This window comes from Loxodonta africana, chromosome 7 (assembly GCF_030014295.1).
Source record: "Loxodonta africana isolate mLoxAfr1 chromosome 7, mLoxAfr1.hap2, whole genome shotgun sequence".
NCBI lineage: Eukaryota > Metazoa > Chordata > Mammalia > Proboscidea > Elephantidae > Loxodonta > Loxodonta africana.
In genome coordinates, this window is record NC_087348.1 from 87,343,143 (window position 1) to 87,361,438 (window position 18,296).

General features: G+C 44.9%; 1 protein-coding gene across 2 annotated transcripts in view; it reads right to left on the reverse strand.

Moving 5' to 3' along the window:
• Positions 1-18,296, reverse strand: part of CLPB (ClpB family mitochondrial disaggregase) — a 174,636-nt gene that overhangs the window by 53,698 nt on the left and 102,642 nt on the right. For both annotated transcript variants that reach the window (XM_023538993.2, XM_010599603.3), the window contains one exon: positions 3,675-3,772. In XM_023538993.2, coding sequence (XP_023394761.2) covers positions 3,675-3,772 — 98 coding nt within the window. The remainder of the gene's footprint in view (positions 1-3,674; positions 3,773-18,296) is intronic.

The window sequence follows — 18,296 nt, forward strand, 5'->3', positions numbered from 1 at the left end:
AACAGCACACCTGGCACAGTGCCCAGATACCCTCAATAAATGGTAGTTATTATTACACACAATTAAAAATATTAATAGTGGTTATGTCCAGGAGGTAGGATTAAATGCTTTTTATTGAGATCCAGCACAGTTGTCATCTCTTCCTGGAGTCCTTCCTTGGTCTCCCAGGCAGGATTAAGAGCCACCTCTGGGTTCCCACAGTCCCTCAGTGGTTGTCATGGTTTACTTGCCTGTTGCCCCATCAGACTACGAGCTCCTTGAGTGTTTTACTCATCTGTCTTCCTTCCATCTAGCCCAGTGTCTGCCCCATGGATGCCATTAATAAGTATGTATCCTTTTTACTTACTACTTTCCAAGTTTTCTATAATGAGCACCTGTGACTCTTACAAGTATAGAAAGATATGACTACAGAGTGGTAGGTGAAGGTAGAGGAGGATGAGCTGGTAGCAGGGGAAGGCTAGATGGACAGAAGCAGAGCAAGATCAGATAAGAGCGGCAGTAACCCAGGCCTAGACAGAGTCAGGAGATGAGGTGTCAGGCTGAGTTGTTACCTTACAGGTACAAGGCCTGGATTCTGAGAGGGGCAGCTGCTGGTTACTTATGGTCAGAGTGGAGACAGAACCCAGGTTTAAAACAGTGCTTTTCCCAAGAAACTTGGCCTCACAATTTTGAAGACGTAGTTTTTTGCAGCCTAGGGGAAAAAAAAAAAAAAAGGCTGAGCAGAAAGAATGGGTGACCAAGTCGATGCTCAGCAACTGAGAAAAAGAAAATTCTGCTGACATTCTGGGCAGAGCTGAGGGGTGGTTCACATGGCTAGATCTGAAGGAACAGCACAGCAATTAGGTTGAGATGCTCAGCAGACAGCTGGACATTCAGGATGCAGGAAATGTAGACTGGGTGAAGTGATCAAGTGCCAGAGGTCAGCAACAGATGACATGGTCTTCTGGGCGAAAGGCTACAGACTCCCTGGACTGGCTATAAGTGGTCATCTAGCCTTTAAAGGCAGCCCTTCCACTGTGAGGCAGCCCTGCTAGGGAGCTCTTCCTTGCAGCTGCCACCCGCTGAGCCTGGCCCTGCCCTAGTTTTGCCACTGAAGGAATCAGATGGGAATGGAGCGTGTCCTTTGGACCCTGGGATCTCTGTGCTGGGAACCTCCTAGACCCAGGAGACAGAGAGAGAGAGAGCTGTGATGCTGGAGACAGTGCAGGACAATGAAAAGTGGTGGCAGAGAAATGGCAGCAAGAACAGGGGACTAGCACGAAACGGCACACTGGGCTTTCTGGCCCATGGAACAAGGAGGTTAGAGTGTATGTACCAGCCCACAGAGCCAGAGAGCTGAGTGCCTTTGGGCAGAAAGCTTCCTGGTGGAGTGGGGTGTCTCCAAGCACTTGGAGGAGCTAGGCAAGCCGACCCATGGAAAAAGAGAGCTGAGTGCCTTCGGATTGAGGCTTGCTGGTGGAGTTCGGTACCTCCAGGTACTCACTGGTGGAGCTAATGAGCTTTGTAACACTTGCTCAAACAGGGCAGATGCTGGGCCAAGGGGCGGAAGGCCAGAGAAAGGTCTGCTGTGGGCACAGCTGAGAAGAAGCTGTCCTGATTGAAGAACTGTTACTTGCCTAATAAACCCCATAACTCTAAGTACGGTTTGGGAGTTCTGTACGGCCACTGCAACAACTGTCAAACCCAGCAGAGAAGTAGAGAGTGCCATGGGAAGGATGGCTGGTGTTAGAATTGGTAAAAAAAAAATTTGGAGAGAGGAGGTACGTCTGACCTTTGCCTCACAGGAATTGCCTTTGGGCTGTTGATCTTGATTCTCCTTCCCCCTTGTGAAGTTAGAAAACGACCACCATGCTATTTTCACACTGGTTACCAAATATTTCCAATTCTCCCCCTCTTAGGCACGGTAGGATTACTCACTCTTTTTGGCCCCCCATGATTGGGTGGGAATATGGGATTAATTCTGGCCAACGAGAAGTGAGTGAAAGCGAATGGTCCCACTGCCAGGTGGAGCATTTAACTGCAGATGCAAGACCTTCCAGAGCATTCTCTTTTCCCTCTGGCAAGCAACCAGCGACATCCCAGATGGTGGTTGCTCTGTCAAGTGGGGTCCCTGAGTGCCCATGAGGAACAGAGCCCCTCGTGCTGGCCTGCGATGGACACGTAACATAAGACAAAAATAAATTCTTGTTGTTTTAAATCACTGAAATTTGGGGTTGTTTGTTATAATAGCATAATCTAGTTTATCCTGACTGATACAGAGCCAAGTGCATATTGAATGAAGCCTCAGAAACCATTTGGTCCAAAGTTTTCATTTCACAGGGCAAAACTGAGGTTCACTGAAGGGAAGTCCTAGCCCAAAGTCACTCAGTGAGTGGTGGAGCTAGGATCAGAACTCACATCTTCTCTGTCTCAGTTCAGTGAGCTAAGTGCTCTTACTCAAGACATAGAGAATATTTGCCACTAGGTGGGACCTGCCATGCTGAATATCATATTTTTATGCAAATAACGCATGCGTTACACGTTTTTTGCCAACCATACAACCCCCTCACACATGATTTTCCTATAGACATGCTGTGTGCCTTACATGTGTGGGCGCATTATTCATGTAGATGTGTTATTTGAGAAAACACACGGTAATCTCAAGGCACTTTAGCAAATTTGCTCACAAGAGACTCCATGATGCTGGAAAGAGCACAAGACTAAGAATCAGAAATTAGGTCTTCTAGTCCCAGTCCTGCCACTGAACCTACTACATGACCTTGTGCTCAACCCTGTCAGTTTCAGTTTTGATGTGACTGACTCTGGGACCAAAGGCAAGCCACTTCCCACCTCTGGGCTCCAGTTTCCCCATGCCAGTTGTTCAGTGGTTTGGTGATTTAAAATTTGTGCCCCATAGAGAGCCCCTTCAGAGGCTACCCCAGGAGGGAAGGGATGGGCCAAACGGGCTGGGCTCTGGTCCACCTTCTCTTCAACTGGAACAGCTCTATTTTTCTCTGATTTGTTTATGCTTTGGTGAGATTTCCAATCACTGGACTTAATGACTTCTAAGATTCCTGCTGGTTCTGAAATATGTGATTCTAGTTCTTGGATTCTGCCAAGTATTTCCTGAGTTTTAACTCCGTGGCTGGGAGGAGTTTCAGGGAGTTTAAAAGTTTGGTTGAGAAGATCAAATTAAGATGGGGATTTTTTTTTTTGGTTCAGACTCTAGACTAGGCTCTTTGGAGCGTGTATGGAGGGGAGGGGTTGTTTGTTATAATAGCATAATCTAGTTTATCCTGACTGATACAGAGCCAAGTGCATATTGAATGAAATGGCTCTAGAAGGAGTGATAATGGGAAAGAACTGCTTGAGGAGGTAGTAGGATACGTGAGGCCTAGGGGAAATACTATTTGGGCTAGCTCTCCTCCTGGGAAAAGGAACTGGGAGGCCCATCACCTCAAAAGCTGAATTCTAAGGTTTATCTTTAGAAGTCAGAAGTGGGCCAGGCCTCTTCCTGGTCCTGACAGAGCTGCTTCCTGTTCTTGATGAGTCTGGGGGTTAGATTTGTATTTAAATAGACAATAATCACTTAAGGACAAATGGCCTTTGGTGTGGAGCCTGACATAACTTATTAAGTGAAGAGATTAAATGATGCACGGAGTGCCTACAGGCCTCCTCCTTTCTCTGAATCTTACCTTGGCCTCAGAAGTCCTCAGAAGCTTCATCACCTCCCCTTCTCGGGCATAATCCAAGGGTGTGTGTCCCATTTCATTCCTCTGCAAGGGATTGGCTCCTGGTAGGAAGAGAAGGATAAATAGTCAGAGGGTCCATGAGTGATCAGTGAGATCCTTCCCTTGAAGGTTGCTTAGGGACCTGATTTCAGTGTGAGGAATGTTCATGGAAATATTTAACAATAAAAACCTAAGAGATTGTAGAATGATGGGAAAACCCATCAAGCCACTCTGGGGGGACAGTTCTTAGTCCTTTCTAAAACAGTTGTCAAGGGTATCAGGGCTCCTGTATATAGCATCTCCCACGTCTGTCAGTTTGTTGTACTGTGGGGGCTCGCGTGTTGCTCTGATGCTGGAAGCTATGCCACTGGTATTCAGATACCAACAGGGTCACCCATGGTGGAGAGGTTTCAACTGAGCTTCCAGACTAAGACAGATTAGGAAGAAGGACCCGGCAGTCTACTTCTGAAAAGAATTAGCCAGTGAAACCTTACGAATAGCAGTGGAACATTGTCTGATATATTTCAGTCAACCTTAGTGACGTGGAGGGAGTCAAGCTTTTGGGACTTTCATTCGCTGATGTGGCAGGGCTTAAAATGAGGAGTAACAGCTGCAAACATCCATTAATAACTGGAACCTGGAATGTACAAAGTATGAATCTAGGAAAATTGGAAACCATCAAAAATGAAATGTAACACATAAACATCCATATCCTAGGCATTAGTGAGCTGAAATGGACTGGTACTGGCCATTTTGAATTGGACAATCATATGGTCTACTATGCTAGGAATGACAATTTGAAGAGAAACGGCGTTTATTCGCTGTCAAAAGGAACATTTCGAGATCTATCCTGAAGTACAACGCTGTCAGTGACAGGATAATATCCATATGCCTACAAGGAAGCCCAGTAAATACAACTACTATTCAAATTTATGGACCAATGACTAAGGCCACAGATAAAGAAACTGAAAGACTTTTAACCAGCTTCTGCAGTCTGAAATTGACCAAATTGGCCACTGCAACAAATTATCAAACCCAGCAGAGAATCAGGATGCATTGATAATTACTGGTAATTGGAAAGCAAACACTGGAAACGAGGAAGAAGGATCAGTAGTTGGAAAATACGGCCTTGGCGACAGAAATGATGCCAGAGATCTCATGATAGGATTTTGTAAGGCCAACGACTTCTTCATTGCAAATACCGTTTTTCAGCAACGTAAATGGCGACTATACACACGGACCTCGCCAGATGGAATACGAAGGGATCAAATCAACTACATCTGTGGAAAGAGATGATGGAAAAGCTCAATATCATCAGTCAGAACAAGGCCAAGGGCCGACTACAGAACAGACCATCAATTGTTCACATGCAAGTTCAAGTTGAAAGTGAAGAAAATTAGAACAAGTGCACAAGAGCCAAAGTATGACCTTAAATGTATCCCACCTGAATTTAGAGACCATCTCAAAAAATAGATCTTAAGTGTTGAACACTGATAACCCAAGACCAGATGAGTTGTAGAATGACATCAAGGAAGTCATCCATGAAGAAAGCAAGAGGTCATTAAAAAGACAAGAAAGAAAGAAAAGACCAAAATGGATGTCAGAAGAGACTCTGAAGCTTGCTCTGGAATGTCGAGTAGCTAAAGCAAAAGGTAGAAATGAAGTAAAAGAACTGAACAGAAGATTCAAAGGGTGACTCAAGAAGACAAAGTAAAGTATTATAATGATATGAGCAAAGACCTGGAGATAGGAAACCAAAAGGGAAGAATGTGCTCAGGATTTCTCAAGCTGAAAGAACTAAAGAAAAAATTCAAGCTTCGAGATGCAATAGTGAAGGATTCCATGGGGGAAAATATCAAATGATGCAGGAAGTATCAAAAGAAGATGGAAAGAATACAGAGAGTCATTATACCAAAAAGAACTGGTGGATGTTCAATCATTTCAAGAGGTGGCATATGATCAGGAGCTGAAGGAAGAAGGCCAAGCTGCACTGAAGATATTGGCAAAAAACAAGGCTCCAGGAATTGACGGAGTATCAATTGAGATGTTTCAACAAACAGATGCAGGGCTGGAAGTGCTCATTCGTCTATGCCAAGAAATTTGGAAGACAGCTGCCTGGCCAACTGACTGGAATAGATCCATATTTATGCCTATTCCCAAGAAAGGTTATCCAACTGAATGTGGAAATTATCGAACGATATCATTAATACCACACCAAGTAAAATTTTGCTGAAGATTATTCAAAAGCAGCTGCAGCAGTATATCAACAGGGAACTGCCAGAAATTCAGGCCGGATTCAGAAGAGGACATGGAACCAGGGATATCATTGCTGATGTCAGATGGATCCTGGCTGAAAGCAGAGAATACCAGAAAGATGTTTACCTGTGTCTTATTGACTATGCTAAGGCATTCAACTGTGTGGATCATAACAAATTATGGATAACATTAGGAAGAATGGGAATTCCAGAACACTTAATTGTGCTCATGAGGACCTCTACATAGATCAAGAGGCAGTTGTTGGAACAGAACAGGGGATACTGTGTGGTTTAAAGTCAGGAAATGTGTGTGTCAGGGTTGTATCCTTTCACCATACCTATTCAATCTGTGTCCTGAGCAAATAATCCAAGAAGCTGGACTATATGAAGAAGAACGGGGCAGCAGGATTGGGACTCATTAACAACCTGTGTTATGCAGATGATACAGCCTTGCTTGCTGAAAGTGAAGAGGACTTGAGGCACTTACTAATGAAGATCAAAGACCCCAGTCTTCAGTATGGATTACACCTCTACATAAAGAAAACAAAAATCCTCACAACTAGATCAATAAGTAACATCATGATAAACGGAGAAAAGATTGAATTTGTCAAGGATTTCGTTTTACTTGGGCCCACAATCAACACCCATGGAAGCAGCAGTCAAGAAATCAAAAGATGCACTGTGTTGGGGCAAAGCTGCTGCGAAAGACCTCTTTAAAGTGTTGAAAAGCAAAGATGTCACCTTGGAGACTAAGGTGTGCCTGACAGAAGCCACAGTATTTTCAATTTCATCATATGCATGCAAAAGGTGTACAATGTATGAAGAAGACCGAAGAATAACGGATGGCTTTGAATTGTGGTATTGGCGAAGAATACTGAAGGTACCATGGGCTGCCAAAAGAACGAGCAAATCTGTCTTGGAAGAAGTAAAACCAGAATGCTCCTTAGAAGCAAGGATGGCGAGACTACGTCTTACATACTTTGGACATGTTATCAGGAGGGATCAGTCCCTGGAGAAGGACAGCATGCTTGGTAAAGTACAGGGTCAGCGAAGAAGAAGACCCTCAACGAGATGGACTGACACAGTGGCTGCAACAACAGGCTCAAGCATAACGATTGCGAGCATGGTGCAGGGCGAGAAGTGTTTAGTTCTGTAGTACATACAGTTGTTATGAGGTGGTGCCAACTTGATGGCACCTAACAACAACAACATATACAGCATACGCACATGTGCAGAAACACTCTACCCGTATGGAGAAGTGCTGCATGCTCATGTAGATGCGTTATGCACACACAGGTATGCTATGCAGACACAAATACACACAACTGAACATGCAAACAAATATACCAAATACAGATTAATACATCCCAACACAAATACATATGAACATACAAACTCACATATACAACATTCATTAACATGCTCACATTTTCAAATACATCTGATTACAGATGAAATTCACTCACAAAGATATATAAAAGCGTTTGTTTCTAAAGCACAGAATATCCCAATTAATTAAAAGCTCCTCTCTTTCTTCTCCAGTTCCTTTCTTCTTTTAATACTCTCTGATTGCTGGGCATTTCCTGCCTGCCAAAGTCAGCTGAGACCTCTGGAAGGATGTGGGCATCACCAGCAACCTGGTTATGCCAGACCACAGTTCAGTGCCCTTAACAATCGTAGCTGTTAGTATGTGCCTGTGTGTGTGTGTGTGTGTGTGGGTGGGTGGGGTGAGGTGGGGTGGGGTGGGGAGGAGGGCAGTGGCATTTCCCCCAATCCTTAGTGCCTGTGATTTGAAGACAAAGTACTCTGAGTATGACAAAAAGTTAGCTAGGGGCCGTGCATCCACCTTCTCGTTCTCGGGTGCCTGTGGCCGATAAGCCTGTATAAAGTGTCTACTTCGCGCAAGGTTTTGCAGGCATGGAGAGTAAGGCTGCTCTGCCCCTCCACGCTGTCAGTGAGGGCACCTCGCTCTCCTCTTCAAAAGCCATCCATCCCATTCAATTTGGCAAACACTGAATGAGTGGGGCCTGGGGACACCGAAGATTCAGATCTAGCCCTGCCCCAAAGGCACTCCTATCAAGGCAGAAAGACAGAATCCCAAGAAAGCTGTGCCTTGTACACAGCAGATGCTCAACAAATGTGTCAAATGAAACATTAAAGTAATAGTTAATTAGTATTCCTTGAGCTTCTTTCTTGTTAGGGAAGCACCGTATAGAAATAAGTGTTAAGAAGTCACGTGCTGGCAGGGGAACGTAAACCCACAGGCATGGCTGTGTCTGCACAGGGCCTGGCCTCAGTGTGGGTGCCCAACCACTGTTTGTTGATGGACAGTAAAAATCACGTGTTTCTCAACACCAGCCTTTGAAAACATTTTTGCCAAGATATAAAATGGTTCCTTCCTCTTGAAGGTCTCTGCTTCTTAAAAAACCTATAAACTTACCAACAAGAGTAAACATTTGTTAAGCATTTAAATGTGGCTGTCTGCCTGGGCTGCAGAGGAAGAGGCTAAACCTTTACATATGTGTGGAAGGAGGAGGGAAGGAGGGGGAAGAGGCGGAGACAGTAGTAAGCACAATCGAGGTAATGGAAACTTTTATTATCAATAAGGAAAAATTAACACTTTTATACACAACCTTATTTTCTGATAGAAATTTAGTACTATTTTTTAATTGGGGTATAATTGACATACCAGTCTTATATCATAAGACTGGTATGTCAATTATACCCCAATTAGAGTATAAAGTATAAAATTCAGTGGTTTTAATATATATTAACGATGTTGTGCAGTCATCAACACTATTTAATTCCAGAACACTTTCCTCACCCCAAAGAGAAACCCCATACCCATTAACAGCAACTCCCCATTCCTCCCTCCCTCAACCCCTATTTTCTTTCATTCTGTGGGTTGCCTTTCTATTTTCTTTATAGTGCTTTGAAGCACACTATTTGTGTTTTCAAACTGTTTCATTCATTTAACAAATATAAATTGAGCGTCCACCACATGCTGGGCCCTATGTTGGGCACTGGGAACCCAATGGAGAACGTCTACTCACAGCCTACTGGGGAAGCAGACAACAGAACTAATCATATAAAATCGTATGATTATATGTAAAGTTAGACCCTGATAAGTAGCATGAAGAAAAGATTCATGAGGCTATGGAACCACATCTCACAGAGTAAATAAAGGAATTGTAAAATAACTTTCTTCTATGCAGACCTTTTCCCCCTCATCCTGCTCTCCTCTATTCCAGTCTCTGGGACAAGGTGTCCCTGGCTTCCCTCAGAGGTGGAACCCTTATGGCATGATCTCACTGGGTGCTCTGGATCCCATTCACTTCTATTTCCTCTGGGGCCACCTGCCATCGAGGCTCCCTTTTATCTGTATCTTCAACCTCTCTCTTCATTGCTCTTTACTCTTGGTTCAAATAGACTAAATTTTTTCCCTGTTAAAAATATTTCCTTTAAGCCTGCTTTTCCCTCAGATTTATTTTATCGCTACACACCTTGAGAGCTTTTTACATTTGCTGACTCCAGATCTTTAGCTCCTATTTACTTCTCAACCCACTCAACCTGGCTTCCATTCCATCTCTCCATTAACATGCTCTGGAAAATGCCTTCAGAATTTTTCAATGTTTTTGACTGCCTCACTGGAAAAAACAATGAATAGATCTCTTTTTATATTACTTGACTTCTCATAGCAGCTGATACCCCAGCCACTCCATCCTTTGAGTTCTACGATACCATACTTCTCTAGGTTTCCCTCCCCCTTCTCTGACCATTTCTCCTTTGTCTCTTGCTAACTCCTCTTGCTCTGTCAGTTCCTTAAGTGTGGAGGCTACCTAGAGTTCAGTCTTTGGCTTCTATTTTGGCTCTAGAGGTAATTTCATCTACTCCCATGGCTTCAGTTACCAATTAGGGACTGATGACCCTCAAATCTCTATCTGTTAGCTGAACATCTTCATCCGATCACCCATAAACAGCATTTAGTTAATATATCCCCAACCAAAACTTCATCATCTGCCCCCGATCTTGTTCCTCCTGAGTTCTGGTCTCAAAACAGTTTGAGTTTGCCACCTAAATACCTACTGAATCTATCTCCTCATCATTCTCACTACTGTGGCTCTAGTAGCCATCTAGACCACTCTAATGGTTTCCTAATAAACACTACTAAGCACTTACTTATGTGTCACGTTGTGAAAGATTCATTAATATTTGCTCTTGAGGAGCTCTTAGACACAGATGATTACAGTACTAGGTGATGAGTACTTTGAAAAAGGTAAACTCAAAGTGGTATTGGAGAACACACTATGTGATGACCAACTCTGTGGGAAAAGGTTTCCCAAAGAGAGTGACATATATGCTGTGCTTGAAGAATACAAAGGTGTTCACTAGACAAAATTGCTAATAATAATGATGGTAATAATAGCCACGGCATTTACTGAACACTTACTATTTGCCCGACACTGTGCTTCATACTTTGTATCATTTAATCCTCACAACTACCCCGAGGAATAGGAATTAAAATCCCCAAGTTGTAGACACGGAAACTGGGCTCCAAAAAGTGAAATAACTAGTCCAAGGTCATAAAGCTAGTTATTTGCTTAGACCAGGAATCAAGCCTATCACCAGATTTCCCAAATGCCAATTCTCCACACACTCACCAGGGTGGCCATGACACACTCCTGCTGAAAGATCCTTCCATGGCTTTTCATCACTTACAGGACAGAGTGTACCCTCCTTAGTCAGGAGGCTGTCTGTGGTAAGTCCTCGGAGGCTCAGTTGGAACCTCATTCTTTCAATTCTGTTGGCATTTACTAGGCAAAAAGCGGGGCCCTGCATGTGGGATGATGCAGGATTGGTGAAGACAATGAATAGTTTTATTTTTAGTATTTCTTGACTTCTCTGTAGTAATTAAAACCGTGGCCACTCTCTCCTTAGAGTTCTATAAAACCACTTTTCAGGTTTTCCTTCCACTCCTGTGACCTTTCCTTCTATGTCTATTTAGCAGACCCCTCTTCCTGTCTTTAAGATTGGCTGCTGCCTAGAGTTCAAGTCTGCAGGAGCTAATGGGGATGAGAAATGAGTACCTAGCTATAACACAGGATGTGTGTGGTCGGTGCACTGAAGGAAGGACAGACAGTACTGTGGGGGTTCAGGAAGGAACAAAGTGCTGAGGGGCTTGTTAACCTGGCCCAGCCCTCCTGTTTGGTGCTTAGCACTGAGGGGGGTCTGAAGGGCTAAGGGGTCAGTGGCAGACAGCTTTCTCCAGCGCTCCATACAACAGCGGTGTAGAAAACCCAAAACCCACTGCCGTCAAGTCGATTCCGACTCACAGTGACCCTATAGGACAGAGTAGAACTGCTCCATAGAGTTTCCAAGGAGTGCCTGGTGGATTTGAACTGCTGACCTCTTGGTTAGCAGCTATAGCACCTAACCACTACGCCACGAGGGTTTCCGCAGTGTAGAAAGGGAACCACAATTAAGTGATAAAAAGGCCTTTCCTTTCTCAGGCAGCCTCAAGGGGAGCTCTGTCACTGGATATGGGCTGGAGTGGAAGCAGGAGATTAGAAAGAGTCCTCTAGAAGGGAATAAAAAGAAGAGCAAAGGGGGGAAGAGAGGAGAAATGGATATGGAAGAGAGAAAGAAATGGTGAAAGAGAAAGAGGAGGGGGAAGACAGTAGAATAACGTGAAGAGGGTGAGATTAGCTGCTTCAAACAAGTGCTGTCAGTGATCTATATTTGCTTACAGAATGAAAAATGTGTACCATAAACACTGGCCACTGAGTAATTTCTAGTAGGAGTCATGTCACTTCTCATAAAGGACGGGATGGGGACAGGTTGGACATCTCTGCACCTGGACCAGCCAGCACAGGGGCGCCTTTCAAAGCGGTGGTGGGCCTGTCTCCAGCCCAAAAGGCTCTCGGCTCAGACCCCATTCTGACCACTCATGAGGGGGTAAGTCAGTCCAGATCCCAAAGGTTCTGGAGCCTCAGGGCGGCACGTCTGTTTCCACTTTAGGAAGGCTGAGGTGGGGCACCACAGATAATGTCCATCTAATATGAGTCCCCCAACCCCTGTACCCTCTCTCTGACTTGACTAATTGCTGTAATAATTGATAGAACCTGACTTCTACAACTGATCGATTTCACCTCCACGGCCAACGGCCACAAACTATTACACTCCAATAAATAACCACGTTGGGTCTCACCCGCCTGCCCTCTCCAGGGGTATCAGGATAGCCTGTGCCCTGGCCTGACCTCCCCTTGCCTCCCACCCAGGGCCCCTCCGGGCTGAGCAGCTGGTCTGGAGGGCCAGGCCTCTGGGAGCAAGTGAAGGGCTGGACCGAGGTGGGGAGTGCTAATCGTAGGCCATCCGTCACCTCCCACTGGCTGTCTGGGGCTGGGGCAAACACCTGGAGCACCCCAGGCAGTACGGAGCAGGACCCCTCCCCTTCGTTCCCTGCTCCAGATTAGTGTGTCCCAGCTTATAATATTTGATAAATAGCAGACTGGCTTCCTGGCAGCACTGCTGTGGCTGTGCCTGCCCGCTACAGCTGTGGAAGGTCACTCATTGGGGAAATATGTTTCTGTCAGTGGTATTGAAAAAAGTTTACTGGAGTGACAGGCCTCAATTTTTCAAATTTTATTAACTCCATCCTCTTAACCATTTGTCTTGAATTCCTTCAGATTCTGAGAATCTGTCAATAGGACTTATGCCAGGAAAGTAGGGTGGGGGGTCAGAGGCTGACCCTTGTTGGTGCCATGTGGCTGGCTTGGGTCTCATCACCCAAGGCAGGGAGAGACAGTAGGGATGGTGTTAGTGGAAGAGAAGGCCTCGCCCACCTGTGCCCAGAGAGCGCCCTGCTCCTCTCTGGCACAGTGCCAGCCTTTGATTTGATACAATCATAGATTCTCAAGTGGAAAAACACCTTAATGGTGAGCTCTTCTAATTCCCTAAGAGATTCTTCTCCACTACATCAGAAACAGGTGGTCACCCTGGCTCCCCTGAATGTTCCCAGTACCAAGGCTCAACCAAGTTCATGGCCCTTCAATAGGGCAATTCCTTCTCATACTGAGTCCCTACCTCTCTCTCCAACCTCACTTCCTGCAAACACTTGCTCATCTTTTAAGACTCGGTTCAGGCTTTTCCTCCAGGAAGCCTTCTTGTTTCACTCCCACTCCAGCCTGGGTACCCTCTTTTGTGTTCCCACAGGCCCTTCTGCTTCTATCTTACTGCACTGATCACTCGGCATTAAAACTGTCTGTCTCCCTCCAAGGCTGGGAGCTCTGAGAAGTCAGGACTGTGTCTGATCCACTGTTAAATCCTCGGTACCCAGCACAGGGCCAGGCACAGAAGAGGTACTCAATAAATATTTGCCAAACAGATGAACTATATTCTCTCTATCGTGCTATCTTCTGAGGCCACACAGAATGTGGCTATCCTTTCTGCTCCAGGAGAGCTCTTCCGACAGCAAGTCCGTGACTACGTCCTTTGCTCCAACAGGCCAAAGCCGCTAGTCTCTTTGATGGTCCTAGACACCTCTGCGCCTGGATGGCAGAATAGGTCAGGCCAGGATCCAACCCCCTCTGTGCTCTGTGGGTGAGGAAGTGAGGAGGAAGGGTTGGTGAGAGAGGCCCACTTGCTCTGCCTGAGGAGAGTGTGGGAATTAGGGAGGAAGAAATCACTGGAAGGGTGTGTGTGTCTGGAATCGGATCTTCTCTGTGTTGGCAGGAAGAGCTCATAAGGTCTGGGAGGTAGAAAGGAGGGAGGAGATTAGTCACTCCCTCCTCTCTAGATTTCCTTGCTACCACCCTGACTTGGTCCTCTGCCTACCTCTGTGAATATCAAAGAAGATAACATGTAAAAGAGGGGTTTCAACAACAAAAAGCCCAACAGCAAAGGCACTATACAAACGTGTTAAGCTATTATTATCAATAATATTGATACACTCACCCACTCCCCCACCCGCCAATTCTGGCAGCCACACTGCCCTTCTCCTAGAGATCCAATTCTATAACCATAGCAGTTTCCTGACTCACCCCTTCTCTCTACGTTCAGCCCACTCACTCCCAGCTCTCAGCAGGAGCATCAGACTGGGGAGTCAGGGGCAAAGGGGGAGCAGGGAGAGTATCACGCACTGGCTATGTGATCTGGGGCACTTGCCTTACTTCTCTGGTGGTAACGATTGCTGCCCTGTCCACTTCTAGGGGTTTTGTGAGGACTGAATAAGATAAAAAGTTCAAAAAGGATTTGAAAAACAGGACTGGCTTTACGGCATTCTTCTAATAACTTTTACATGTACTTTTCCTTTCCATTTTTACTACCAGCTCCTTTATGTCCTGATTTTCTCTCTTTCAACAGTCTGTTTACTATCTCTAATGGTTAAGTTCCTTTTTAAACATTTTATTGTATTTTAGGTGAAAGTTTACACAGCAAATTGGTTCCCATTTAACAATTTTTATACAAATTGTTCCATGATGCTGGTTACAATTTTCACAACGTGTCAGCATTCTCAGTATTTCCATTCTGTTTGTTCTGTTTCCATTGATCTAGCTTCCCTTCCCTTCCTTGTCTTCTCATCTTTGCTTTTGGGTAAGTGTCAACTGTTTGGTCTTATATAGCTGACTGACCAATGAGAAGTTTTTTGTGAAATATATGAGAAATCTTTCTCGTGATCAGAGATGTCAACGTGGACTCAGAGATGTCAATACGGACTGATCTATTATTCTTTTTGGATGTGAACTCCTCATCAAAGGAAGCATCAGAGAAGCTATGCACGTTCTCTGTCTCCACACTCATCTCCACACTCCATAGGCCTGGAACTCTGCCCCTTGTCTCTCGTATGATCTAGATCTTACCCACTGGGGTCAGGCCCAGTGCTGATGCTTCCTTCCTCTGGGAAGTCTTCTCCTCCCGATCTCAGTCCTCCTAGTCCTTATACTCCCGTAGTCCTCCCTAGTTATTTCCTTTCCTGGCCTACACCTCCAGGGTCCTGTCCTGCCATTTTCATGTCTGTGTTTAATCTTCACAGCTAGTCTGTATGCGGCACCTTAGGTCAGAGACTGACCAGTACCCCTCTGTATTCCCAGAAGCTGAGGGTGAGAGAGGACAGACTTGTCCAGAATGCTGTAGGAAGCACAGCAGAACTGGGAACGGAGCCCTGGTCTCCTGATACCTTATCTTAAACTCTTTCCATAAACCTCACTCCTGAGCATTGCTTGGCATATGTGCACACACACGCATGCGCACCTGCAGATATGCTTCCCTGTAAACAAGAACATTCACTGAGCACTTACTACATGCCACTCCTGGGCTAACTACGCTCATGTATTTAATCCTTAGCAACAATTTGATGAAGAAGGCAGGAGGAGCATTACTATTTATTATTTATTTTACAGATGACTCAACTCAGCCTAGGGGGAGAGCAAGGGGAAAGGAGACAGACTAACATTTGTTGGTAGAAGGCCTTCATATACAGTGTCTGAATTCTTTAGCATACAAAGACTCTGAGAGAATAGGAGTTCAGAGAGCTGAAACAATTTACCAATGGTCACACAGCAGGTAAAGAGTAAAGCTGGGATTTAAAACTGGATTTTTTATTATACTATTCTCTCTCTTTCGTATATGTTTGAAATTTTACATTATAAAAAAAAATTTTTTTTTTTTAAAGAAACAAGGTCTGGTTTTCCACCATACAGTGCAAACCTTCAAAGGCCTGATGATTCAAAAGGAGGAAAAAGTCATCTTTCCTCTCCCATTTCAGGGTGCTCAGGTGCTCCAAAGACAACTTAAAAGAATTTCTAGTGGTAGGTTTGGGATAGACGGCTTCACTGAAGAGGGAGAAAAAGGGGTTCCCTTTTTTCCCATTCAGGACTCACCTGGTCAATGGTGACCCAGTAGGTCCTAGTCTCCCTCCCAGTGGACACTGATGGGATTCCTTGCCCTCAGGGAGGTGAATTTCTAAAGTTCAGGAACAGAGTGTATTGTCTCATGGCTGCATTCAGCCATTCCATTAAAGCACAATGAGCACTGACTCTGGGCCAGGGGCTGGGCACACAGTAGAATCAGACTAGGTCCTGCCCTTGGAAACTGGTGGTGGGAGACAAGCAGGGACAGAAACAATGACAACGTGGTGTGGTAAGTGTCCAGGTGTGGTGAGGAGATGAAGATGACGACAACTCCCCCTCCTCCTATAGGGGAGCCACACGGAATATAGCTGGGGAGACCGGAAATCACCATCTCCACCAGCTGGGAGAAGAGCAGAAGGTGCAGCAATGAGTAAGCAGAGTCTTGAGAGACTGGAGAAGACTAGGGAAGGGAAGGTTAAGTTCCAAGGTCACAGAGACTGAGTGGCAGAGCCTGAGCTAGAAGCCAGGACTACCAGTCCAGGGCTCCTTTCACCCACCTGTGCTGACTCTGGGCAAACCTCTAGCTCTCACTTCCAGCACTGACTGGAAGGACTAGACTGTTCTTTTCAGTGGTGCCAATCTCCTCTTTGCCCCCATCCAGATTCTACATTCGGCAAGGCCCAGTTCTTTTTCCCCAACCCAGAAGCGTTCCCAGACCACTCTTACCTACATGGATCACTTCCTCCTTTGAACCCCTAGAGCATTTATCTGATTATATACTTTTCACATGTATATGCTGTCTCTCAAATGATGTATTATCAAAGGGATGCTTTGTGAACGTCCAGAAAAGGAAATGGTGATGATCACTAGGCAATAGCATGGGTCACAGAAGCCAAGTCATGCCAGGCTAATCTCATATCCTCTCTACTTTGTCAGGATTACCTGTTTGCTCAATCAGGTAGAATTAGGGTAAATGTGGACTTCAGCAGGCATTTGATGGAATGTCTCAGAACAACCCTGTAGACACAATGGAGAAATGTGGGCTGTATGCTGGTACAGTTCCGAGGGTTAGTAAGTGACTGGTGGATTAACCAGACCTAAGGGGTGGGTAGGCTGACTGATAAATCAGAGGCAAGCTGGAAAGAAGTTTCCACTAGCAGCAAATAGGTTCCATCCTCTTTACCATGTTTATCCCCAACTTGGATATTCCAAGGATGACCTGTTATCAAATCTGCAGCCGGCATTAAGGTGGGAAGGGACCCAAATATACTTGATGACAGACTGACATTAATAACCGAAACAGGTGAGATAGAAATTAGAGATAAATGGGAAAGTCATGGGTTTTGGAAGATAAAAAGTAGAGATTGTTCTGAGAACAGTGATGGAGACAGCAAAGGGTTTAGAAGCCATGAGAGGACAATGGTTTAAGGAACTGTAAGTTTAGGCTGGACATAAAACAGTTCAGGAAAACATACCTGCCATTTTCAGGTATTTGAATAGTCATCATGTGGAATAGGGATTAGAATCACTTAGTGTGAATCCAAGGGTAAAATTAAGACCCTTAGAAGCAGAGTCAGATATGGCTGAATATAGGAAAGTTTTAACCATCTAAAGACAGACTATGAGAAGCCTCAAGAACAAATGAGCTCCTTAGCACTGCAAGTGTTCATGCACTAAATGGATGACTGCTTGGTAGGTATACTACTTACTATGAGATTACAGATGTTTTCTTAAGATAATCGGTACTTTGTGCTTATTCATTCATTCAAAGATATATTTTGAGAGCCTTCTATGTGTTTGGCACTGTGCTAGGTGCTAGGGATACAAAGGTGAATAAGGAGACATTGTCTCTGCCCTCAAGGAATATGTGATCCTGATGTGGAGAGAGGGACAAGTTTATTTCAAGAGTATCTTGTATCCTGATACAGGCCTTAAACAGAGTAGCTTGGCTTCAGCTTAGGTTGAGTCAAAGAGTTCCTGTGGAAATTCAAACACCTATTTAGTTACCAAAGGCCATAAATAGTTTAACCAAGGCCAAACCAACTACTGATTGTGGGAACAGAAGTGTATGCTGAAACACGATTTGGGAATTTTTGTGCACGATGTTTTGTTCTTATAGTCTGAGTTTTGGTCTTTGGCTGGGACTTGTTTTTGTACCTACAGATTGTCTTACAAGTGGCTGTGGTGTCAGGGTGAAGTGATTTAGCCAGCAGGCCTACCCAACTCTCCATTTCTTACCCACTCTACAGGGACTGCTTCAGCACAGACATAAACATGCTCCTGCCGTTACCTTATTGCACTCGTCACATGGGGAGGCTAGAAGGCTTGATTCAGAGATATGATTGGATTTTAAATCCCAGTCTCACAGGATTTTAATTACTGGTCTGGGGCAGCAGGGATAGGCGCTGGCTGCCTTTGGATGGAGGAGGTCGATACACCAGTCCACAACATATTGAGCCACAATGCCTGCAGACTCTATTGCT